This window comes from Leptonychotes weddellii, chromosome 5 (assembly GCF_054177405.1).
Source record: "Leptonychotes weddellii isolate Sample4059 chromosome 5, ASM5417740v2, whole genome shotgun sequence".
NCBI classification, from domain to species: Eukaryota; Metazoa; Chordata; class Mammalia; order Carnivora; family Phocidae; genus Leptonychotes; species Leptonychotes weddellii.
In genome coordinates, this window is record NC_138373.1 from 150,572,531 (window position 1) to 150,598,120 (window position 25,590).

At 47.5% G+C, this 25,590-nt stretch overlaps 1 protein-coding gene across 1 annotated transcript in view; it reads left to right on the forward strand.

Moving 5' to 3' along the window:
- EIF3L (eukaryotic translation initiation factor 3 subunit L) overlaps positions 1 to 14,190 on the forward strand; it is a 27,028-nt gene extending 12,838 nt beyond the window's left edge. Inside the window, exons 8-13 of the mRNA XM_081822431.1 lie at positions 2,739 to 2,910; positions 4,554 to 4,708; positions 5,455 to 5,625; positions 6,673 to 7,170; positions 13,006 to 13,086; positions 13,976 to 14,190. Coding sequence (XP_081678557.1) covers positions 2,739 to 2,910; positions 4,554 to 4,708; positions 5,455 to 5,625; positions 6,673 to 7,170; positions 13,006 to 13,086; positions 13,976 to 14,014 — 1,116 coding nt within the window. The 3' untranslated portion in view covers positions 14,015 to 14,190. The remainder of the gene's footprint in view (positions 1 to 2,738; positions 2,911 to 4,553; positions 4,709 to 5,454; positions 5,626 to 6,672; positions 7,171 to 13,005; positions 13,087 to 13,975) is intronic.
- Positions 14,191 to 25,590: the final 11,400 nt, after the last annotated feature.

Genomic DNA, 25,590 nt, shown 5'->3' on the forward strand with positions numbered 1-25,590 from the left:
CCGCTGAGCAGGGACCCTGATGTGGGGCTTGATCCCAGGACCCTGGGATCATGACCTGACCCGAAGGCAGATGCCCAACCCGCTGAGCCACTCACGTGGCCCCAAACTGCAGATAAAGTTTAAAGTGTCTTCCTTGGGGCGCCTGGGTGGCTCAGACGTTGGGCGTCTGCCTTCGGCTCAGGTCATGATCCCAGGGTCCTGGGATCGAGCCCTGCATCGGGCTCCCCGCTCGGTGGGAGGCCTGCTTCTCCCTCTCCCACTCCCCCTGCTTGTGTTTCTGCTCTCTCTATCTCTCTCTAACAAATAAATAAAATCTTTTTAAAAAAATAAAATAAAGTGTCTTCCTTGCCTTTGCGGAGGCATCAGTTATTGTCTGGAAAGATAGGCATTACATTCATGCTTCTCGGGCATTTGTATAAACGTACATATAAAATACACCATTTTAAAATGGTATTATGTTGGGGAGCCTGGGTGGCTCAGTCGTTAAGCGTCTGCCTTCGGCTCAGGTCATGATCTCAGGGTCCTGGGATCGAGCCCCGCATCGGGCTCCCTGCTCGGCGGGAGGCCTGCTTCTCCCTCTTCACTCCCCCTGCTTGTGTTCCCTCTCTCGCTGTATCTCTCTCTGTCAAATAAATAAAAATCTTTAAAAAAAAAAAAAAAGTGTTTCCTTTAAAAAAAATGGTATTATGTTGTGTAATTTGCTGTGATGTGGAACACTTAACATGTCTACGTAGAGATGGCTTTATTTTTTTTCTGCCATGTACATGATACGGATATACCACTGTTTTTGTGATGAAGCTGTGGGTGTACAGTTTCCACTATTATAAACAGTCCATGAATATTCCTGTATGTGTTACACATAGGTCTGTCTGTAGAGATCACCAGAGGTAGAATTGTTGGTTGAAGAATTTTTGCTTTTTACGTTTTTTTTTTGTTTGTTTTTGAGAGAGTGAGAGAGTGTTTGCGGGAGGAGGGGGGCAGGGGCAGAGGGAGAGAGAATCCCAAGCAGGTTCCACATCTAGCGCAGAACCGACACTGGGCTTGATCTGACAACCCTGAGCTGAAATCAGGAGTCAGATGTTTGACTGAGCCACCTGTAGGTGCCCCGCTTTTTAAGTTTTTTAAAATCAGCTTTATAGAGTCAAAATTTGCATACAGTGAAATACTGATTTTAAGTGTGCTGTTGATGAGATTTAACAAATGTGTGTACACCACCACAGTCAAGATGCAGAACACTTCAATCACTTTGGACCTTAATAAATAGTAATACCTTGTCCTCTCCAAGGGCTATATCAAATTACGTTGCTATCTGTAGCATTTGAGAGTTTTTCTCTGCTATGGATGTTATTGGCCTAATTTTTGTCTATTTGATGGGAAAGAAATGGTAATCTCATATGTGAAGAGATTAGGTATTTTCCCTGTTAACCAATTTTGGTTTTCTTTGAAGTAATCCTCAGTATCCTTTGTTCATTTTTCTATCAGATTATCTTGTTCTTACTGAATTATGAGAATTCCTTCTATATTCTGGATACTCTTCTGTTTATTATAAATCTGGAAACTTTTTTCTGTGTTCTTAGAGGAAGGTGCTAATTTGGACTTAATTTGAAGAGCATTTTTGGGTCAGGTCATCTAGGACCTTGATTCTGGGTCACTGGTTTCCAAACTTGGTGTGCACCAAAATCGACCAAGGAACTTTTTTTTTTTTTTTAAAGATTTTATTTTTTTTTTTATTTATTCCTGAGAGACACAGAGAGAGAGAGAGAGAGGCAGAGGGAGAAGCAGGCTCCCAAGGAGCAGAGAGCCCGATGCGGGACTCGATCCCAGGACCCTGGGATCATGACCTGAGCTGAAGGCAGACGCCCAACCATCTGAGCCACCCAGGCGCCCTCGACCAAGGAACTTTTAAAAACTGGTCGAGAGGCGCCTGGGTGGCTCCGTCAGTTAAGCGGCTGCCTTCGGCTTGGGTCATGATCCCGGGGTCCTGAGATTGAGTCCCACATCGGGCTCCTTGCTCGGTGGGGAGCCTGCTTCTCCCTCTCCTTCTGCCCCTCCCCCTGCTCATGCTCACTCTCTGTCAAATAAATAAATAAAGTCTTAAAAAAAAAAAAAAAGACTGGTTGAGTGGGTAGATCTTGTTCTCTGGGTGACTGAAGGAACCAGCCCATTCCTGGTTCCAGATAGAACCACGGCCTTAAGGAATACCTGTGGTGTGGGCCCTAGATGTGCCTTCCACTTGGTGAGGCCCTGTGGTCGCTACAGAGGTGACTCAGACTGGGTTCCTGTCCCTGGTGAATGGATGGTCAGCTCCAGTAGGCAAGACTCACACATACAGACACCTAACCCTGTCTCCACCATGTTGTCATTCGTAATCCTGACTCGGGCATGGCACAGCCTAAGAGAAAAAGATCTATTACAAGCCACCCAGTTCTGACAGCCAGATCGACTGCATTGTGAAGCCCAGAGACATTAAATGACTCTAGGCTGTGTTTGACTCCAAATCGAATGTTTTTTCACAAACTACCTTTCATCTTAGAGATTTTTATTTAGCTGTGGAAGAAGTGACATACTCAGTAATGAACACAATTCAGTGTAATCAAAGATGGGTTTGCAAAAACAAGTAGCATACAGAACAGTTTAGCATGAGATGTGGTGCTGTGCCCTCCCCCTCGGACCCCAGGCATTGTCCCCCCATTTCAACATCGTGCGCCACTCCTGCCTCTCTCCCTTCTTCCCCACAGTTTCAGTCATTCAGTCAGTACCGCTGCAAGACTGCCAAGAAGTCGGAGGAGGAGATCGACTTCCTTCGCTCCAATCCCAAAATCTGGAATGTTCACAGTGTCCTCAATGTCCTTCACTCCCTGGTAGACAAGTCCAACATTAACCGGCAGCTGGAGGTGTATACAAGTGGAGGTGAGTGCTGCTTGCCATCTGTTCAGGGGAAGAGCGGCCGTGGGGAGCGTGGGGGAGCCACGGCGGATTAGGTAAACGGCTGCGTGTCTTTGGTATTGGCTGTGAACAGCAGCCAAGGGCGGGTGCTGAGGGCTGTCGGGCTTGGCCGTCTGTTGGCCAGCACACTGAACCAGCCGGCACTCACGAGATCTGATTTGCAGACACTTCTGTATCTCCAGGGCCTTCGTGTAGGTAAGCGCTTCTCACACTTTTTGGTGTCAGGACCGCTTTACGGTCTTTAAAGACTAAGAATCACAGAGTTTATCCATATACATTTTTTTTCCCTGTGAGAAGAGTGCCATTTTTGCAAATCTCCTTAGCGCCTGGCATAGTAAAGAGAGCTGGATTCTCATTCTGCCCCTGCCTTCAGTCTGTTAGAATTACAATATGCGGTTTGGGTTGAAGTATATGAGGGAGACCTGGCCTCACCCAGACACGGAGTTGGGAAAGGGAGGAGTATCTTAACAGCCTTTTCAGGTAGTTCTGATGTTCTTTGCTACTGCATCCAAACTTGACAATGGGGGTTTCATACTGGTAAATTGCAGTGAGGAATCCGAAAACTTAGCAATGAACTTTTACTTGGTTATGTTAAGGTTTACTGGTTTATCCTGCAGCTTGAATGGGTCTTTTTACTCCTGCACAATTTTGTAAAATACTGGTTCATTGAGTTAACAAAGATTTTCTCAATGTTGACATATTTTATTATACAACCTAGAAATACCACTTTCATCATCAGCCTCATCAGATAAGTCTTTATTTAGAAGCTGTTGGGCTCATAGTGGCAGATACATGTTTTTAAAACTAGAATTTGCCTAAAAGCTCACATTTTCATCAGCAGTGTGCACTCTCCGTTGTTTTTATTGAAGTGTAACAGGCTCACCTCATTCATTTTTGAAAAAATGTCTGCTAAATACCCAGATCTAAGTAACCGTAATTTGTGTGTCAATCATTCAAGTAAAACTGGTGTTTTGTGGAAAAGTGGCTGGTTCTTTTACCACATATAGTGGGAAAGAACACAGTAATTACTGATAGAGTTTGCTGCCACTGCCTGGTTTATGCTAGGTTGTCAGTGGTTTTACCCACTGTTGTTTCTGCACCATCAGTGCAAATGGCATTTCAGTGAGAAAGACAAATAGCATCTAAGTGTTATTAGGAAAGTAGCTTTGACCTATGAACTTCCTGAAAGTAGTGGCCTTGATGAGTAACTGCTCCTGATAAAAGGGGCCATTTCAGTAATCTCAGGTGTCTTGGAACCAACCAAACAAACAAAAACCTGGCCCCCCGCCCCCACAACTCTCCTTGATAAATTTAAGGTTAGTATAAGGCCAAGGACACTTGGCCGGTCAGTCGGTACAGAGTATGTGACTCTTGATCTTGGGGTCATGAGTTCGAGCCTCACGTTGGGTATAGATTACCTTTAAAAAGAAAAAAAAAAAGATGCAGGTCAGGCATGCTGCTTCTGGGTATTCCTTTGAAGGCAGTTATTCCCTATTGCAGGAAGCTTTAGAGGCCAGTAGTAGGTGAAGAGTTGACTCAGTGACACTCAAGGCTTAGGTTTACCTTCCTTCACCTGCCCCTATGGTCATAGTGTCTGTTTCTTTCAGGTGATCCCGAGAGTGTGGCTGGCGAGTATGGACGGCACTCCCTTTACAAGATGCTTGGGTATTTCAGCCTGGTGGGGCTTCTGCGTCTGCACTCCCTATTGGGGGATTACTACCAGGCCATCAAGGTGCTGGAGAATATCGAACTGAATAAGAAGGTGATTACCTGTTTCCCCCTGCCCCCCTACCCAGAGCCAGAGTCTGCTTTCAGAGACTCTGATCTATAAGGACAAATTTCAGGGATCAAAAAGAGGATTCTTCCCCAGGCTAGTTGAAAATTGAGACGTGGGGGAAGCACTATAGTGAACATCTGCACGTAGACAAGGTGCTTTCTCTTTGTTGCTTAGTAACACTCAAAATGTTCAGTCTTTGATTCTACTTTCAGAACAATGATAATGGCAGATTTTTACTTTTCATATTTTTACTATTCAAATTTTACTAGTAAAGGGATTAGTAAGAGACTTAGTTCTAAGATGGTATAGACATGATTAGCTGTGGTGGTTTTTCTTAGCCACAGAAAAATCAGTACTTTTTTGTTTGTGTGTGTCTTTGTCTTTCAGTCTTTCTTGTTTATCTGTCTTTATCGGGTTTATCTGGAAAAGCAAGGAAGAATACACACCTGAGGTGTGGAGGGATTTGGAGCTGAAAGAAATGTTAGGATCACCTGATCCAGTGCTTTTCTGTTACATCTAACAATATGGAGTTATCAGGTCCTATAACTTGATCAGTAAATGGTATGGTCTGAACTCAGAGCCTCTAACTCCGGAGCCAGGGCTTCCCTGGGTAGTTCAGGGCCTCTGTAAGGGGCTTCCACCTCAGCTGACACTGGGCCCTGCCAGCTTCCAGACTCTCTCTGGGATGAATTGGTTTTAGGACTCATGGGTGCTTCTCCCTCCCTGCACAGAGCATGTATTCTCGGGTGCCTGAGTGCCAGGTCACCACATACTACTACGTCGGTTTTGCATATTTGATGATGCGTCGCTACCAGGATGCCATCCGGGTCTTTGCCAACATCCTCCTCTACATCCAGAGGACCAAGAGCATGTTCCAGAGGACCACCTACAAGTATGAGATGGTAAGGAAGCCTCTGACCAGCTTGACCCCTTGGCACCTAATCCCGACAGTTTTTGGTAAACACTATCCAAAATTTTCCTTTTTGTATGTCTTTTCAATAGGATGATTTCTTAATGGCTGGCCTACTCTTAAGTTTCTTTTGTTGTACCTATTATTTCAGATCATTAACTCCTTGATGATAAGGACAGTATCTTTTGTTTTACTTTTGTCCCTCAGCATTTATTCAGCAACAATTTGAGTGTTCACTGGGCTCTGGGTATTTAAAAAGGAGTTAGATGTAGGTATCATCCTCAAGCAGTTTGCCATGGAGGAGGGAGGGTCCAAGACGTGCATAGAATTGGGAGGTTTCTTTTCTCTTTTTTTTAAGATTTTATTTATTTGACAGAAAGAGATATCAAGAGCAGGAACACAAGCAGGGGGAGTGGGAGAGGGAGAAGCAGGCTTCCCGCCGAGCAGGGAGCCCAACACAGGGCTCGATCCCAGGACCCTGGGATCATGACCTGAGGCGAAGGCAGACGCTTAACGACTGAGCCACCCAGGCGCCCTAAATTGGGAGGTTTCTAGGCAGAGCAAAAGTGTTGAGACTTGGAAGTATGGTGATGTAGCAGGACAATGAACAGTTTTGTTGGAGGGTTGTAGAGTAGTCAAATTGGGGTGTTAGGTTCTGGGGTAACCTTCACTACCTAGCTGAAGTATTTAATTTTTATAGGCATTATGGTGCCATCAAAATTTCTGGATGACTCAGTCATAATAGTGTGGGAGGACTGATCTGCTGGTGAAGGATGGGGTGGACCAGGGAGAATTAGAAGGAGGCCCCAGTGAAGAATCCAGGAGCCAGCTGAGGAGGCCCCAGAAGTGGGCTGGAAGTTCAATAGAGCTAGAGGGCGGATTGGGAGAGACTTCGGGAAAGTTAACTGACCAGTGCAAGACCAGGGAGAAATCAGAGGTCTGTGCAGCGTGTACTTGGGAGGGTGGTAGGGCCACGTTGGCAGTGGGGACTCAGAAAGTCCATCTCATTTGATCCTGCACCAATTTCTCGCACCCCCAGATTAACAAGCAGAATGAGCAGATGCACGCGCTGCTGGCCATTGCCCTCACCATGTACCCCATGCGAATCGATGAAAGCATTCACCTGCAGCTGCGGGAGAAATATGGGGACAAGATGCTCCGCATGCAAAAGGGTGACCCACAGGTCTATGAGGAACTTTTCAGCTACTCGTGCCCCAAATTCCTGTCGCCTGTGGTCCCCAACTATGACAATGTGCACCCCAACTACCACAAGGAGCCCTTCCTGCAGCAGCTGAAGGTGTTTTCCGATGAAGTGCAGCAGCAGGCCCAGCTCTCCACCATCCGCAGCTTCCTCAAGCTCTACACCACCATGCCTGTGGCCAAGCTGGCTGGCTTCCTGGACCTCACAGAGCAGGAGTTCCGGATCCAGCTCCTTGTCTTCAAGCACAAGATGAAGAACCTGGTGTGGACCAGTGGCATCTCTGCCCTCGATGGCGAATTTCAGTCGGCCTCTGAGGTTGACTTCTACATTGATAAGGTATGGCTGCCTTCCAGCCTAGGCCTCTGGGGCCCTCTCTCTTCATCTGTTCAGCAATCAGTGTTTACTAAGCGCCCACTCTTCTGAGCATTTGGGACTTAGCAGTGAACAAAATCAGCAAAGGTTTCTGTCCTCACACTGACATTCTTTTTTTTTTTTTTTTTAAAGATTTTATTTATTTATTTGAGACAGCGAGAATGAGAGAGAGAGCACATGAGAGGGGGGAGGGTCAGAGGGAGAAGCAGGCTCCCCGCCAAGCAGGGAGCCCGATGCGGGACTCAATCCCGGGACTCCAGGATCATGACCTGAGCCGAAGGCAGTCGCTTAACCAACTGAGCCACTCAGGCGCCCCTCACACTGACATTCTAATGTAAAAAAGTGGACAATAAACATTATAATGAAGCAGACCCTGTAGTAGGTGTCAATGCAAAATGAACAAACCTTTTAAAAGTTTTTTAAAGAAAAGGGCACCTGGGTGGCTCAGTCAGTTAAGCATCTGCCTTTGGTTTGGGTCATGATCCCAGAGTCCTAGGATCAAGCCCTACATTGGGCTCCCTGCTCAGTGGGGAGTGTGCACCATCTCTCTCCCTCTGCCCTTCTTTCCCGCTCATGCTCGCTTGCTCTCAAATAAATAAAATCTTTAAAAAATTTTTTTTAAAGATTTTATTTATTTCATTTTTGAGAGAGAACGAGCCGGGGGAGGGGCAGAGGGAGAAGCAGCAGGGAGCTCGATGTGGGACTCGACCCCAGGACCTGGGATCGTGACCCAAGCCGAAGGCAAGACCCTTCACCGACTGAGCCACCCAGGCACCCCAACATTTTTTTTGAAGAAAAAAAAAAGTTTCATTCTAGTCCAAGTTAAGTAGCTGCCTGGGATACAGTCTTCACAAAGAGGAGAGTGCTCCAGGGAAGGAATAGTTGGTGCAAGAGTCATATATGGTTTTGTTTTTGTTTTCGTTCTTGTTTTACATAGAGTTACAAGTTGTAATGAAAGACTTTCCAGAAAGGCTGTAAAACTGGAATCTTATGGGAATCAGCAAGTTTTTTTCTTATCTTTATGTTTGGAATGTTCCTTTTTGGTGGGTTTTTGTTTTTTTTAATGAAGCAGATGTACAGTGTGTATTTGGGACAGGAATAGAGCCCATGTTTTGAGGTTTTGCCAAGTCATTTTGACCTTGGGTAAATGTTTTACCAGGAGCAGGGCCTACAAACATGAAAAATTAAAAGTTTCCTTTATTTAATCGCAGGTTAGAAACTGCCAAGTGCCGCGCAGTTAAGGGTAGTGGTAGTGGAAGGCAGAGGTTGCAGTATTACATAAGGTGCTCAGGGTAGCCTTTGTTGAGGAAGTGAAATTGCAGCTAAGACTTGAAGGAGGTGAAGAAATTCGCCAAACACATATCTGAGGGAGCAGCATTCCAAGTATCGGGAGTGGTAAGGGCAAAGGCCCTGGGGCAGGAGTGGATCCAGTATGTTTGAGGGACAGCTTCATTGTGGCTGCAGTGACCTGGGAGAAGAGGCTGTGGCAGAAGAGAAGATCAGAGAAGAAAGCGGGAAGGTGAGGTTAGACTTTCAGAAGTAGTTTAGCGAGTGGGAGCCATTGTCCTGACTTGTCCACCCTAGATTAGTGCTGTCTAGTTTTGAACTTCATGTAATGGACTGACAACAGCATGTGCTCTTTTTTTGTGTCTGGCTTCTTTTCCTCAGTGTTAGATTTGAGAGCATTGCCATCCAGCGTTGCCATGCCCAGCAATAGTCCGTTGGTGCTTACTGTTCTGCGCTTGGCCCCCTGCTGTTGCAGGAGTTGGCTGCGATTTTCCCATTCTAATGCAGATGGACTTTTGAGTGATTTTGGTTATTACAGAAAGCGTACATGGTTTTAGAAAGTGGCTGTCAGTGGTGGTTCATTGAAGGTGTTTTTTTAAGTGATTCATTTATATCTGCTTGGGAATGCAGAGTTATTTCTGGAAGGAGGCACAAGCAACGTCCTAGGCTCCTCTCGGGGGGAGGGGCAGGTTGAGGGGCAGTGTGAGTTTTCACTGTTGGATTTTAAGTTCAAGGTAACATTTTAATGTGCTTAATGAGGTTTTTAAAAGAACTAAGTTCTGTTTTGTTTTCCTAGGTGAGTCTTTTTTCAGATTTAAAATATGCTAGACTCCTAGAATTGTTCTTTCCATGAAGTAACACCCTCCCCTCTTTGTTAACCCATGTGCGTACACTCAGAAGTAAAGAAGATGTACTACTCAGACATATGTGGAACCCCGATATGGACTTAAAACAGTCTGCTGAAATGAGTAGGCTGGTGTCTTTCATCTCTTCTAGAATATTTTTAGCTAATATCTCTTATTGATTCTGCTCTGTTTTCTTCTGGAGTTCTTACTTGATATATGTTAGACCTCATTCTGTCTTCCGTGTTGCTTAAACCCTTCTTCCATCTTTTTTTGTCTCTGTTCTGGATAATATTCTTTTGATTGATTACTCTATCCTTTTTGATCTCTTCAGCTCTGTTTTTGCTTTCTCTAATTTTTTAAAAATTCATGATCAAGTGTTTCCTTAATGTGCTTGGTTATTTATTTTTTTTACTACATACAGTTCATTGTTCTTGAAAAACTTTGTTGGCATTTTTTGAAGTGTGGGATGAACATTCATTCTTCTAGAAGGGATTTGCTTTTGCTTCTTCAAAGTGCCTGGGAACAAACCCAGGCTACAGATTGTCAGAAGAATCACCTTGTGTTTATAATGTCCCGGGAATGGGTCTCTCTCTTTGCTTTTTTATGTTCCTCCCCCAACTTGGTGAACGTTGCTTGGTGTCTGGAGTGGGATGGCTGCCCAGTCCTGGTCTGCCTTTAGCTTGAGGGTGTAGCCCTGTAGGGACCCAGCAGTGCACACAGGGTCTTCTGTAAGACTGGCCCTGGCCTTGGTTTGTCCCTCTGCTCGTCTTCTGGGATTGATGAGCAAATGCCCTCCGCGCAGAGCAGGCTTCTTTGTTTTGCTTGGAACGGTTTATTTTCTCTTAAGTAGCTCTTTACTGTCAGCTCTTCGATGCTGTGAGGAGATTTTTAAAAATTATTTATTCTGTATTTTTAGTTGTTTTGAGAAAAGTGTTGGTCTAAACATACTATTTTTTTGGGCAGTTTTTTAAAGGTATAACTTGTATAGCATAAACTTCACCATTTTATTTTATTTTATTTATTTCTTTTTAAAGATTTTATTTATTTATTCATAAGAGACAGAGGCAGAGGGAGAAGCAGGCACCCCACTGAGCAGGGAGCCCGATGCGGGACTGGATCCCAGGACTCTGGGATCATGACCTGAGCTGAAGGCAGACGCTGAACCATCTGAGCCACCCAGGTGCCCTAAACTTCACCATTTTAAAGGATGTAATTCTGTGGTTAGTAATATATTCACAATGTGACACAACCATTTCCACTGTCTAATTCCACATGTGCACAACTGCCTACTCATTAGCAGTCATACCCAAGTCCCCTTGTCCCCTAATCCTTGGCAAACCAGTAATCTGCTTTCTGTCTCTCTGGATTTGTCTGTTTTTGATATTTGCTATGATAAAATATGTGGCCTTTTCGAGTTTGACTTCTTTCATTGAGCACGTTTTCAGGTCTCATCCAAGTTGTGGTGCATATCAGTACTTTATACCTTTTTATGGCCAGGAAATACTCCACTGTATGGATACACCACTTTATCCATTCATTAGTTGATGGACAGTTGAGTTTGTTTTACCTTTTGACTGTTGTGGATAACACTGCTATGAATTTTTATGTACAAGTTTTTGTGTGAACATATTCTCTTGGGTGTATACCTACTTGGGGAATTGCTGGGTCAGTTTGGGTAGTTTGTTTTGAAAACTCATCTTGCTAAACCAAACCTCATTTAGAGTTTATGGCTTTTGGAAGACTTGATGTTTGGCAGAACTTAGCTATCTCTGACATGAATGGTCGGTCTCACTGAAAGTAGAAACATGTCAATAGGGAAGTTTTCCAGTGTTTTATTCATGCTTTTAAAAATCAAAACTATCCCTTGTAGTATCACATCAACTAAAGTTCTTTTCGAATTTATTCTCAGTGCCTAACATACATTCTTTGGCAGTATCGGTAATCTGCTCCGTTCCCCTGTCATCACTTTGTAACCCCGCTGAAGTAGACCCAATTATCTGGATGGTCTTTAACAAAACACTTCTCGGGGCGCCTGGGTGGCTCAGTTGTTAAGCGTCTGCCTTCGGCTCAAGCCATGATCCCAGGGTCCTGGGATCAAGCCCCGCATCGGGCTCCCTGCTCGGCAGGAGGCCTGCTTCTCCCTCTCCCCCTCCCCTTGTTTGTGTTCCTTCTCACGCTGTGTCTCTCTGTCAAATAAATAAATAAAAATCTTAAAAAAAACAAAAAACAAAAAATACCCACTTCTCCTGGGATGCCTGGTGGGCACAGTTGGTAGAATATGTGATTCTTGATCCTCAGGGTCGTGAGTTCAAGCTCCACCTTGTGTAAAGCTTTGCTTCAAAATAAATACATAAAATACTTCTCCCAAGAATTAACAATTTGGTTATTACAAATAAAATTTTTATGAGGTTGTATTCATGTATTAATTAAATTACAACATAATTAAATACTAATAATATGATTCAAAAGTCCACACGTGAAAAAGTATTGTTTTTTTTTTTAAGATTTTATTTATTCATTTGAGAGAAAGAGAGCCACAGCAGGGGCAGAAGGAGAGGAGGAGGGAGAAGCAGGCTCCCCCCTGAGCAGGGAGCCCAAAGGAGAGCTTGATCCCAGGACCATGGGATCATGACCTGAGCCGAAGGCAGATGCTTAACTGACTGAGCCACCCAGGCGCCCCATTAAAATGTTTTTGATTGCATGTTTTTGGGGTTATTATTCCTCTTAACTGGTTCACGTTTGTCTTCGGCAAAATGCTGCTTTCTGGGTTGTTGTTGTTTTGGTAAAGATTTTATTTTTATGTAACTCATGACCCAAGATCAAGAGTTGCATGCTCTGCTGACTGAGCCAGCCGGGCGTCCCTGCTTTCTTTCTGGCTTTTCTTTTTTCATCCTTGATTTAAAAAAATCCAGTCAGGGGCACCTGGGTGGCTCAGTCGTTAAGCGTCTGCCTTTAGCTCAGGTCATGATCCCAGGGTCCTGGGATCGAGGCCTGGCATTGGGCTCCCTGCTCAGCAGGAGGCCTGCTTCTCCCTCTCCCAGTCTCCCTGCTTGTGTTCCCTCTCTCACTGTGTCTCTCTCTGTCAAATAAATAAATAAAATCTTTAAAAAAAAAAAAAGTCCAAAGAGATTCAGAGAGTTCTTGGGCCTTAACCTAGATTATGCAGAAATTTACAAGTAAAATGGTGTTCAACCACATTTGAGCTAAAAAACAAAATTTAGAATCTTACACTCCTAAACAGTATATGAGAATAAAATGCTGTCTTAAATGTTTTTATTGCTGAAAGATTTGTGTTCATTAAAAAAGACTGGAAAATAAAAATAGGGGCGCCTCGGTGGCTCGGTAGGTTAAGCACCTGCCTTCAGGTCATGATCTCCAGGTCCTGGGATCAAGCCCCGAGTTGGGCTCCCTGCTGGGGGTGGGGGTCTGTTTGTCCATCCCCCGCCAAATAAATAAAATAAATGGGTTAACAAGAAAATAAAAATCAAGCATCTGGAAAGAAAGAGCTGCTATCAACTGGTAATGCTCATAGGGTTCCCCCGCCCCTCCGTTTGCTTTTGAAAAACACCGTAGGGGTTTATGTAGCACTTAGCAGCATGGTTACTTGCAAGTCTTAAGTGGCTGTACCTCATTGCTTGCCTCTGACTCTGCTTTGCTTTTCCCATAGGACATGATCCACATCGCAGACACCAAGGTCGCCAGGCGCTATGGGGATTTCTTTATCCGGCAGATTCACAAATTTGAGGAGGTGAGAAGTCAGAGAGTGGTGTATGGGTTGGAGAAAGAGGTTAGGAACTAGTGGGGAGTTTTGAAAGTTTTTAAGAAAGCCTCGAGTTGGCCCTTTTTAAAGTTTCTGAGCGAGACTGGCTGGCTGCTTGGGGTTTGGGGAGTGGGGCTGGGCCTGTAGCATTTGCTGTGTCAGCCTTCTCTAGAGCATCTCTTTCCAAGATCTCTCTCTGCGGGTGGCCAGCTCTCCTCTCCCTCCCTGGTATTTCCTAATATGGGTGGATTCCCTGCCTGCTCTTACCCATCCCTCCCCATTTGGCAGTTATTCTCCGACCTAGACAGGTCTGGCCAGTTCTTGCAGGCAGAGGACTGGAAAGCTGTGTTTTGACAGACTTCATGTGTTTCACGTCTTGCCCTAGGAGAGGTCTTGTGGGTCAGGCCAAACGCTACGAGGATGCAGGGTGTGTGCATGCGGGTCTCCCTGTGGTCATAGCTGGAGCCACTTCATCCTGGTGTTCTGAGTTCTCCAGCAGAGGTCACTGCTATGCTCTGGTCCAGCCACAAGGCTCCTTCTGCAGGAATAATGCAGCCCTGGCAAGTTCAGCCTCTCTGAGCCTCGTGTCTTATAAAATGGACAGAGCAGTGTAGGGGGGTGGTGTGTGTGTGTGTGTGTGTGTGTGTGTCAGGTAGAAGAACGGTCTGCATGAATTGTGTAGGGCCATAGGAGTGTCAGGAGTGGAGCACCTAACTGGGGCTTTATGCACCCAAGGTGGACACGCGTGCCCGCATCAGAGACACCCCTTCCTGACTTCAGAGGGGCGGCCCAGGGGTCTGTCCTGGTGATTGTGCACACTGGAGGAAAAGGGATGGTGAAATCTCCATATTTAATTTTGCTTTTCTTTTTCTTCTAGCTCAACCGAACCCTGAAGAAGATGGGACAGAGACCCTGAGTACATTCTCACTCTTGTTAGGAACTTATTTTGAGGTCTTTGTAGGTGGGCGTATTTTTGTCACCGTGAAGCCTTTACCTAGATCAGCCATCAGCCATTCAGCTGAATTGAAGTTTATTTGAATTAAGGACTGAAATGCTTTAAATAGGTCTCAGTAAAAGATCTTTGGAGCCAGATTTGTCATCTCATCATTGTTGCGGGAAATCTGTGGTCGAGGGCAACAATATGTGATTTCCTGTGACACTTTTCTCCTTATGCGTCAGTTGTTGGTGTTTCAGTTGAATTTGCAGTTCGCAGGACATTCTCACATTCAGTATCTTATTTGCACCTCACAAGAATCCTGTGAGCATTAAGTGCCCTGCTATGATATGCATGCATGTTAGCAGAGGTGCTGGGTCTTAGGCAGAAACTTGAACACCTCCTGTGGCCGTGAACTGAGCTGCGAGGAAGCCAGGTACGCTGCTGACACCTCACGGCGCAGGCTTAGCAGTCGTAGGCCCACTTCGCTGATGAGGAATCGCACTCAGGTTGTAAGGTGACTGCTCAAGGCTGTGTAGTTCTTTTTTTTTTTTTTAAGATTTTATTTATTTGTTAGAACGAGAGAGAGGGAGATAGTTCTAAAAAAGCTCCCAGTGACTACTTTTTCCTACCATTTTCTGCTGCCCATGTCTTTGATGCCTCACACTGAAAACCGTGACTTACGTTGCGTGCAGCCTCTCCCACCCTCAGTGAGTTTGATAACAGCTGCTTGTCAACACCTTCACGACCAGTCACAACTGAGTTGTGTGCTTTTCACTCTCTGCAACTCCTTCCTTAAACGCCCAGAGGGTCTCTGCCATCTTGGGAACTTCCCTGGGAAGAGCCACCTCAAAACCTGGCAGCCCACACTATTTACTATCAGAGCCAATTTCTAACCTTTTTTTTTTTTTAAAGATTTTATTTATTTATTTGACAGAGACACACAGTAAGAGAGGAAACACAAACAGGGGAGTGGGAGAGGGAGAAGCAGGCTCCCCGCGGAGCAGGAAGCCTGATGCGGGGCTTGATCCTAGGACCCTGGGATCATGACCTGAGCTGAAGGCAGACGCTTAACGACTGAGCCACCCAGGTGCCCCAATTTCTAACCTTTTAACAAAACACAGACACAGATCTATCATTGTTGAAAATTTAGATCGTTGAAAACTTCACTGAAGCTGGTTGCCTCAGGCATCTCACCGGACCTACTCAACAACGTTTACACGTTCTTGTCGCTGCAGAAGCTTTGTATTCAGGAGTAAATCCTCAGGGAGGTCTGCATAAAGTTTATGCCTCATCTCATTTATTCTGCAGCCAGGTAGACTTGGTATCCTGATTTTATTAATGAGGAAATTGAGGTTTGTGATAATCACATAGTTTGTCCAAGATCAAGGTAATAGTGAAAACAGGTCTTTTGTTTCCCCGATCTACTTTTACTTTACAAAGTTCTGCCCTAAGACTGGTAGGAAGAGATGAAGGAGCAATAGATAGCCCGTAAAAATCTGCATGGTCTATAAGCCCTAAAGCGAAGGCGTATTTCCTGGAACTTGGCAGGACAGGACTGGCGAGGCTGCTCTGTGTGTCCTGGTAACAGGGTTGCTAGGAATTCTTGAGCTAGACTTTGTGCTCACCTGGTATGCAGTGGGTTTTGTTTGAGTTTTCGGATTACGAGCTTAAGAACATGGAAAGAGCCACTGACACCTGGATTCGAGTCTGAATCGTGTCACTCAGGCCATGTAGCTCCTCTGGGCTGGTAGCCTAGTCTGAAAATGAAGGTGCTTCCCCAGGTTGTGAGGGGTGAATGTGGAAGTGCGATGTTGCCTGCTGATGTGCAGTGCCCTTGAGGGGTCTTCATGCCCGCCCCCAGGCAGAGCTGGGCCTGCTGCAGGTGCTGTCGTGGGGATTTGGATGGTAGGCATTTGCTGGAGTGAGCTGCGTGGCTTCCTCCTTACCCTCGGTGTTAGCATGAGGCCAGAGCATGTTTTGTGTGTTGAGAGAACATAGTGAAGGGGCCAGTTGGAGCAGAGTGAGCCAGGGAGGGAGGGAGAAAGGGGCCAGAGACAGGGGAAGCTTCCCAGTCATCTCTAGGCTACAAGGACTGTGACTGAGTCTGAGTGAGGTGGGAGGTTTTCACCAGGCAGGTCACGGAACTTGGCCAAGAGCTAGAGTGGAGCCAGGATTTGAACCCGGGTCAGCCCAGTGTTCGAGCCTGTGCTGTCTCTAGGACAACCATCCTACCACTCCGCCCCACCCCCCAAAGGGGGAAAAACAAAAGCAGCCTCTGTTAATGTAAGTCCAAACATTCATGGAGCTCTTGGTAGCCTTCCAAGCACTTATTCATCTGTTACCTTGCTGGATCCTGACAAGTGGCAGAGTCTGGATCCTGCCATGTGTTTTGATTGCCAGGCCAGTGCCAGCCAGACCTTACCCCTGCGGTGCCAGTCTGTGGTTCCCCGGCCTCCTAAAGGATGGCCTAACCAGCACCAGCCCTTAGGCTTTTCCCCCACCGTGAGTACTGAAGTTCGGCTCTCATGGCTCAGGAATTTAGACGCACCTGAGCAGCCCCCTGGGCTTAACTTGTTTTACATTCAACTCCAGAGTCTCCTAGTTCATGTCAGTCTCTTGTCTCCATCATTAAAACTATGCCAGGTCAAGGTGTGTGGTGTCTGACACAGCCTTTCAGCACTCTCCTTACTGTGCCAGGGGACAGGCCATTTCAGGAGCTCAAGGTCACACAGACCCAGTGTGTGAGCGCCTGGCTTGGGGCCACTTCCCAGTAGCTTGGTCTGGGCCCAGCAGCAGTGCTGGGCACCCAGCAGCCCTCGGGGGCGGTGGGGGGGGGGAGGCACAGCTGAACTCTGCCTGGTACCGCTCGAGGAATGCAGGGCATTCAGCAGCTGCGGCCAGCTTGCAGCACTTTTATTCCAGCTTGCCCAGAATGGAAGAAGCAGGGTTATGGGCCTCCCACACATACAGGGAGTGCGGGTTTTGTGAGGGAATGGGGAGCCCCGGGTGGTGCCCGTTACCAAAGTTCTGCACCAATAAGACAAGGCGGCATAGCAAAGTGCGTGGGGTTGGGCTTGGGCCAATCTGGGTTTGAATCCCAACTCCATCTATATGGGCTGTGTAATCTTGGGCCAAGTTACTTAGCACCTCATTGTCTCACACACCTGCCTTAGAACTGTTCTGTTGATTAGATTATGCAAAGTACTTAGCCCAGCACCTGGCCATAGTGTGTTTAGGGATTAGCTGGCCGTGACCTTGGAAGTCAGAATGCTAGATTACAGGGGCAGAAAGGTCTTGTGTAGATCTGCGTGGCTAGTTTGGGGTGGAGCTGGGACTCCCAGCCTCCAGATTCATCCAGGGGCTTTCTCCACTCCCTGTTCTCGGTGCCCTCAGCGGCAGGCCTGTGTAAAGGCACTGAAGAGACCGGTTCACAGAAAGGCTGAGGCACCTGTCTAGAGAGGCCAGCCACAGAGGAACGGGCCCTCATGCAGTGGCAGCTGCAGGCATGGGGGGAAGTGGGAGACTTCGAGAGCGATTTGGGGAAGTCATAGAGGACGGGACTTGGTAGTTGGCTGGAGGTGGAGGCGGAGGGGAGAGAGCTGGCCAGTCCTCTGGCTTTTGCAGCTGGGGAGATAGTGAACTCTGAGATGGGGGAGTAGGTGGAGCAGGTTTGGAACAGGAGGCATGTGTAGGTAGGTAGAGAACTGGGTTCGGGCCTGAGTTTGCGGGTCCTGTGGGGCATCCAGGTGGAGATGCCCAGGGTGTAAGAATTTAGGCAGAGGCAGTGAACAGCTGGGGCTGGAACCCTGATCTTCAGACGCCAAGGCTAGAGCTGGTTCCTCGGTACATAGACCAGCCTCTGGCGGCCTTGGCTACCATTCCACGGTGTCTCTGTCTGGCTTCCTATACGCTGGGCTGCAAACCAAAGATGGGGTTTGACCGGCCGTGACCTTGGGTGGCTACTGATCACCTCCTCATCTGCCTAATGAGGTAGGGAGCCCAGCTGTTCGAGGGCTGCAGCATTCTGGGTAACATCCTAGGACTCAAAGGGGCCTGGAGTCCCTCGAACACTAGAGGCAAGAGAAGCAGCACTTAGGAGCCGTGTCCTTTGCAGTAGAGAGAATAAGCTGAGTGAATGATGAGTGCCTGAAGAAGTGAGTGAAAGAGCATTGAATGAAACAATGTAAGTGTATGAATAAGTGATGGGAGTGTGCCTTACATCCTTTCTGGAACGGAGAGGCAGAGAATGAATAAATGATGAATGTGCGTACTATCTGGCAGGCTTCAGCCGGTGGGAGCTGTGTGCCCGTGCTGACTCCTCACAGCGGCCTTTCTTCCCCACCCCCAGCCTGCCTGCAGCCTGCAGAGCTGGGGGTCTGGGTCCGGATGGCTCTGGGTCCGGAGCTGCGCCAGTGTTGGGGGGAGGGCATCAGGAAGAGGCTGCGGGGGAGGGGCACTCTGAAGGTCCAAAGCCTAACCAGCAATTTCCTGATGTTTTCCGGAGGGCAGGGGCTATGGGAAGCTGCAAATCATCCTGGTTCCTGTGGCTCCACATTCCTGTCCAGCCGGCAGCTGAAAATCCCAGCTTTTCCTTATTTCTGGCCCCACCCTGTCCCTATCGAGCCACTTGATCAAGATCAAGGTACCTCCCTTCTGCCCCCACCCCCACCCCCTTATGTTCCTCTGGGGCCAGTGGACATGGGATGGTGGCCGCCTCTCTGGTCATGGTTAGGAAGTGGCAGGGAGCCTAGGTCCCAGTCCTGACACCGCCCCCCCTCACAAGCAGGGACATACCTGGCGTGTCAGTTAACTTGTCTGAGCCTCGGCTTCCTCTTTGGTCAAATCCCCCACCTGCCTCCTGGGTCCTCTTAGTCTTAGCATATAAAGCTGGGGAATGTGCTGCGAGTGTTGGGTTTACATCCGTCCCCAGGCGTGTTGTGCTGTGTCACCTGGAGGAGAGGCATACCCTCTCTAACCTCTGTTCTATTTAGAGGAAAAAGCAATTCCCTCTCGGAGCTTCCACAGCAAAGTCTCACTTTCTGTTTCAGACAGGAAGAGCTGCCTTGCTCACGGTTCCGTGTAGATAGGTAAGTGGGAGACAAGCAGTCCTTTTCTAGTGTCTGACAGCCTTGTCAAGTGGTCTGACCTCTGGCTAACCGAACTCTCGCCAGCCTGATAGCCCCTCCCTTGTCACTCGGTCCTCAGAGGAGAGGTGACCGTCCAGTGTCAGAAAGGCTCTGAGTCCATTTTCTGCTCTGCCTGCTTTTCATCTGCAGAGCTGGCCAGGTAGATAAAGAGGTGTCACGGGGAGGGCTCCAGCATTCCTCATCTCCACCAGAACCCCTGGTCACCCCTAAAGAGTCAGAGCATAAGCAGGGCGGGCTTTGCAGACTCAACTCTGAGTCAGGCCTTCCAGTCTCCCTCCTGCTCCTTCCTGTCCACTTTCTGCCCTGAGCCCCTCCTGTGGACTGTTAGGATCTTGAATACCATATCAGTACCCAAGCATGAACCCTGCTAGAAGAATCCTAGTACCAGTCATGTTGACTGCAGTTGGAAGTGAGATGGAAAGTAACAAGCACAGCAAGGCTGGAGGCCTTGGGGGCTCCCTGTCCAGGGTTGGTCTCCAGCCTTGTGGACAGGTCCTCCGGAGGCTCCAGGGAGGGTTCTTGCTCACCAAGCTCACAGGTAGATAAGGAGTGAATCCGTAGTACAAACGAGGTGTGCGGTGGTGAACTGGACACAGAGCCTGCCTCAATACACCAGTGACACATCTTTGTGGTGAAAGTTCTTGGTGAAGTCAGAGCTAGGCAGAATGGCTTTAAACAGGCTTTAACCTCTCAAAGCCTTCTCTTTATCAGCAAATGGGGATCCTGTGATAGGCCCTAGCCCATAGATAGAGGTGCTGTGAGGAGTCAAAGAGGTAATGCACTTTAACAACAAAAACACGCGCGTTAAGGATCTCACAGTCCACTGGGGAGAGACATATATGCCCAAATAAATGCCACACAATGTGAGCAACTGTTCAAATGCCACCTCCTCCATGTGGCCCTTGGGGATGTACCCTGAGTCTCCAGGCAGGAGATGAGAGGTTCCTTCTGGAAGCCCTGTTGCCCTTTGCTCATTTCTCCATCGCATCCCTTGTCTTTCTGTGAATGTTTATTGCAATTGTTTACATATCTGTCTTCTACACGGTCTGCCAGTCCCTCCAGGGGAGGCATGTGGAAATTCCTTCCTGAAATCGGCAAGGATAGCCCCTCTAGGTTCCATCTAATAGCAAGGTTGGGATTCTGTGAGAAGGCCTGGAGTTGTGGTTTCTGTCTGGGCCTATCATGGAAGGCTTCAGGGAGGAGGTGATGTCTGCACTGGGCCTTGAAGCCTGTGCAGGATTTAGAACAACAGCCATAGGCATTTCAGGGGCAGCCGAAAGGGGTGAGGGACCGGGTGACAGCCTGTAGCACAGAGAGTGAGGGTCAGGGGGATGGGGTTCAGTCCCAGTTTCCCCTCTACCTCTACCACCCTGGGCAAACACCTCCCCTCCCTGGGCTCTAGTCTCCTCTGTCAGTATAATGAGGGGGCTTTGCTAGCTAGCCCCTAGTAGTCCTTGCCAGCTTGGATATTTAGTGGCTTCTTTGACCTGCCTCCCCTCCTGGGATAGACCCAGATGGCAAAGTAGGAGTATTTCCTGGCTCAGAGAGCACCCTCCCAGTGACAGGCAGCATGTGGTCCTCTCTGTTCAGGAGAGTTTAGTGGGGAGGTTGTTTGGTTTTAGGGTAAGGATAGAAGCCCTCATGCCTAGTCCCAGGTGGATTTTGCTGAATGTGTGTATGTGGGGAGAGGCATGGCCTTTGAAGAAAGGTCTGGGATAGCTGCCAATCCTCAGACATAGCTGGGATTCCAGGGGACCGAGCTCACCCTGGCGGGCCGGGGTCAGGATGCTGTCCTGGCTTGCTCAGGGCATGCTTCTGGCCCGGTGAGGACGAAGAGCAATGAGCAATGAAGCACCTGCCGCTTCTGCCACCCAAGCCTCCCACACACCTCCTGCTGCTCCCAGGCCCCAGCTCTGAGGTCCCACAATGCTCCCATTGTCCACCAGCTCTGCCAGGCCGCCCCAGGGAGCAGCTCAGAGCCAAGGGCCTGGGCAGGGCCCTGATTCCTGGGGGCACAGCCTGGGCAGAAACGCACAGTCGTCACACCTACATGGAACTTGGAGAATCGTAGAATCTGGCAGAGAAGCTTAGAAGGAGATCTTAGAATAAGAAAAGCATGGGTGCTGAGGCTCCAGGCTCAGGGAGGGATGGCCCAGTTCCATGGCCCCACTCCCTTGTGTTATTTTAGTTGTTAATCTATAAATTTATACTTGCCCCACCTGACCTACCCAGATTTCTCGTCTTTCCTGTGATCTGCCCCGTGGTCCTGGCATCATGTGGACAAATTTCGTCTTGCTGAGGTGGGGCTGGTTTTGCTTGAAAATCAGAGCCCTATTTTCTTCTAGCAGTGTTGATTACATTGCAAACAATGTTGTGTTGGTATGAGAAAGTTAAAGTGAGTGTTTTCAAGTGATTGGTTAATACCGTGACCAGAACAAGAGTTTAAAAATTAACCAGTATTGCATGACCCACTTATAGGAGGTACCTAGTGCAGTCAAATACACAGAAAGTAAAATGGTGGTCGAGTGCCAATGGGTACAGGGTTTGGGGCATGATGAAAATGTTCTAATTAGGGGCACCCGGGTGGCTCAGTTGGTTAAGTGTCTGCCTTCAGCTCAGGTCATGATCCCAGGGTCCTGGGATCGAGCCCCACGTCAGGCTCCCTGCTCAGCAGAGAGCCTGCTTCTCTTTCTCCCTCTGCCTGCTGCTCTGCCTACTTGTACTCTTTGTCAAAAAAATAAATAAAATCTTTTTAAAAAAATGTTCTAAATAGTGGTGATGGCTGCACAACTCTGTGAATATATTAAAAACCACTGAACTGTACACTTGAAAAGAGTGATTTTATGGTATGTGAATTATATCTCAAAGCTGTTATTTTAAAAAGTTATACCTCCTATTGTCATAAATTCAAAGCATAATGACTTTTTTTTTTAAGAGTTGGCTCCAGTTTTTGCTCTGATACGGAGTTCAAGTTTTTTTTTTTTTTTTTTAAGATTTTATTTATTTGACAGAGACAGCGAGAGAGGGAACACAAGCAGGGGGAGTGGGAGAGGGAGAAGCAGGCTTCCCACGGAACAGGGAGCTCAATGTGGGGCTGGATCCCAGAACCCTGGGATCATGACCTGAGCTGAAGGCAGACACTTAATGACTGAGCCACCCAGGCGCCCCTCTTCCTGATGTTTAAAAATTCCATATGTATGCTCATGGAAATGTTTAGATACATAAATATATATGATATGAAATATCTATCACATACCTATAAGTTTTGTTTTGCAAAAATGGGATCCTTTTATACCTATTATTCTGCAGCTTGCTTTTTTCACTTCTTTCGAGGATGTATTTCCATGACATTCTTTTTAACAGTTGTGTGGTTTTCTGTCATGTAGCTGTGCTGAATCGTAATTACCCAGTCCCTTACTAATGAATATTTAGCATGTTTCCAGTGTTTGCTGTTAGCAAACAAAGACCATATTTGTGTGTGCATCTCAAGGCCCCTGGGATAGTATTTTGGAGGACAGAATCCTCCACCTTTTATAGATGTTGACGTTGAACTTGGGCAGATGACATCTTTGTCCAGTATCTTCAGGCAAGTGTGTGGCAGAGAGGGGTGGTGGGTGAAATGGGGCCAACCAGGCCTCCCCTCCCACCCCAGGAACTGCACATACATACATGGAGTTCTCTGGCTCTGAGAGAGAAGCAATCCACCGGCCTCTGAGCAGGTGCAGAATCAGATGAACTCAACAGCTAGAGGTGCCTAGTGGCATCCCCTCTAAGGCTGTCTTTTTTTTTTTTTATTTCCAATCTCTCTGCCCAACATGGGGCTCAAACTCAACCAAAGATCAAGAGTCGCATGCTCTACCGACTGAGCCAGCCAGGTGCCCCCAATCCCTCTCCCTTTTATCTTTCTGAAAGTGATCGTGAGATCTGCATGGGAAGACAAATGTAAACCTTAGGCCCTGGTCATTCCCTCACTCTTCGTTCCCACCAGTGTTCATCCTATATTAGCTTCTCCTACCCCAGTGGGTTCTGGTTTTTCATCCTGTCTTTGCCTCTGCCTCTCCACAGCCCTCCTGCAAAACAGGTTGGTAGAAAGAATGGCCAGTGGAGAAAGCAAGGTGCTCTTTCCCGAAGTAGTCCGGGAGCTCCCCCTGGACACCTTCCTTTCCCTTGCCCTTTATCGTGCTGGACAAAGATCACCCAGTAGTCTGTCTCACTCACCAGACTAGTCCTGCCCCACCACTGGGACCCCTGCAGCTGTTAGCCTGGATTAAACCAGAAAAGATTCAAACTCTACCTGCAAGGACATTGCTCACTGGCTTGCATTCAATGTGCTTTTTTGTGGGATGGGTGTTCTTCAGCTCAAATGTCCCTCAAAGATGCCTTCCCTGGTGGCCCTGTCTGTCTCCACGGCTCTCTCACAGCGTCTTTTCTATTTTTTGCCCCAGCACCACTCACCATCTGAAATTATCTTCGTTGGTTTGTTTTCTTGTTCCCTGCCTGTCTTCCCTGCTAGAAAGTTAATTCCATGAGGGCAGGAACCCTGTCTCGTTTACTCTTCTTTCCCCTTGAATGCCCAAGCTGGGAAGTGGGTGCTCAGGAAATCTGTGTTGAATCCATGTGTGAATACAAACGCATGTACAAGGTCCGAAAGGATAAGTTTCAAACTGACAACTGTGCCTACCTCTTAGAAGGGGACTGGGACTGAGGGAGGCAACTAGGAACTTTAGCTTTTAGTTTTCAATTTTTGATGAGGAGAATGGGATCCCTTAATTGGTGGTTAAAAAAATAAAGAAAAACACTGAATTAAGGGCCCAGATCCCTCAGTCCTAATCCTGAAATTATGGTATAATTTGGGGCCAGTGACTTGACTTGCCTAGCCGTCTGTGGCTTCTGACCTCACCTGTAAACGCAGTCCCAACACTCACCTGAACCCTAGATTTACAGTCTGCCCAGCACTTTTTTTTTAAAGCAAGTTCTATGCCCAGTGTGCGGCTTGTATGTACCACCCTGAAGATCAAGAGTCGAGCGCTCTACCGACTGAGCCAGTCAGGTGCCCTGTGTGCAAGTTTGTCATCCATTATCTCAGCTGATGACCCACACCCCTGGGTTGCAGGCAAGGCAAAGATTATTATCCCCATGTTATAAGGTAGGAAATTGGGGTTCCTAGGGGCGAGCTGTCTGGCCTGTAGACACAGCTGTGCTCATGCAGGTCCTTATTTCCTATTGCGGTGAGCTGACTCAGATGAGTTTATAAAGCCCACAGATGGGCTAACGGGGACCCAGAGGGCTGTACCATATAAGTTACTATTACGGCAATGGGATTAAGGTCTGCTCTGGAGCTGTCTTCGGGGGCCTGGGGGGAGCCCCTTAGGCTGGTGAGGACAGGGATATAATCCCTCCTGGGTTTTAAGGAAAGAGTCTTGGTGGTCTTTAAAGGCCAAGGTGGGTCCTGAGGACGAGTCTCTGATTTAATGAAAGGAACCTTCCTTTCCTGGAGTTGCTCTCTCAAAGGGGACAGGGCAGGAGGTGGCAAGCACAGGCTGGTGAGGGGCCAAGAGGGTTTGCTAGGCCACCTGGCCCACGGCAGCCACTTCCTAGGTGGCCTGAGAGAGTCCACATTCTGGGCCAAGAATGGGCCTTCCAGCCTTGAACAGATCTAAGATGGCAGGCTGGCCCAGTTGGGGTCATAACAGCATTCTGGACTTGGGGCTTAGGAAGTCCTTGAGGAGGTGGCAATCCCCAAGTGGGCTTCTCTCCTCCATAATTTCCTCAAAAGGCCCACGTGAGAAGCTGGGTACAAAATGTTTTCAGGGGTGCCTGGGTGGCTAAAGTCGTTAGGCGTCTGCCTTCGGTTCAGGTCTCAGGGTCCTGGAATCGAGCCCCACATCGGGCTCCCTGCTCTGTGGGAAGCCTGCTTCTCCCTCTCCCGCTCCCCCTGCTTGTGTTCCCTCTCTCGCTGTGTCTCTCTCTGTCAAGTAAAAAATGTTTTCAATCCATTTTGCCACACGTTTAAATACCAGGTTACCAGGTAACAAGAATTAGAATTTATGAGTGATGACTGAAATATCAGGCACATTATATCTTAATCCTCTCAGCCACTTTGTAAAGCTAGAGTTATGCCTATTTTTTTTTATTGGAGAATAATTAACATGCAGTGTTATATTAGTTTCAGGTGAACAATATAATGATTCAACAATTTTATACATTACTCAGGAATTATCCCTATTTTTAAGGTATGGAAACTGAGGTGAAGGAGAAGGCACAAGATCACATGGCTGAGGTAGTGGGGAAAGACAGGATTCCAGCCTGGGTGCCTAGGACTCCCAAAGCCCTGTTCTTTCCAACCTCCGAGGGCTGAGGGGTGACAGAGGTGACTAAGACCCTGCTCCTTCCCATGGGGGGTGGAGC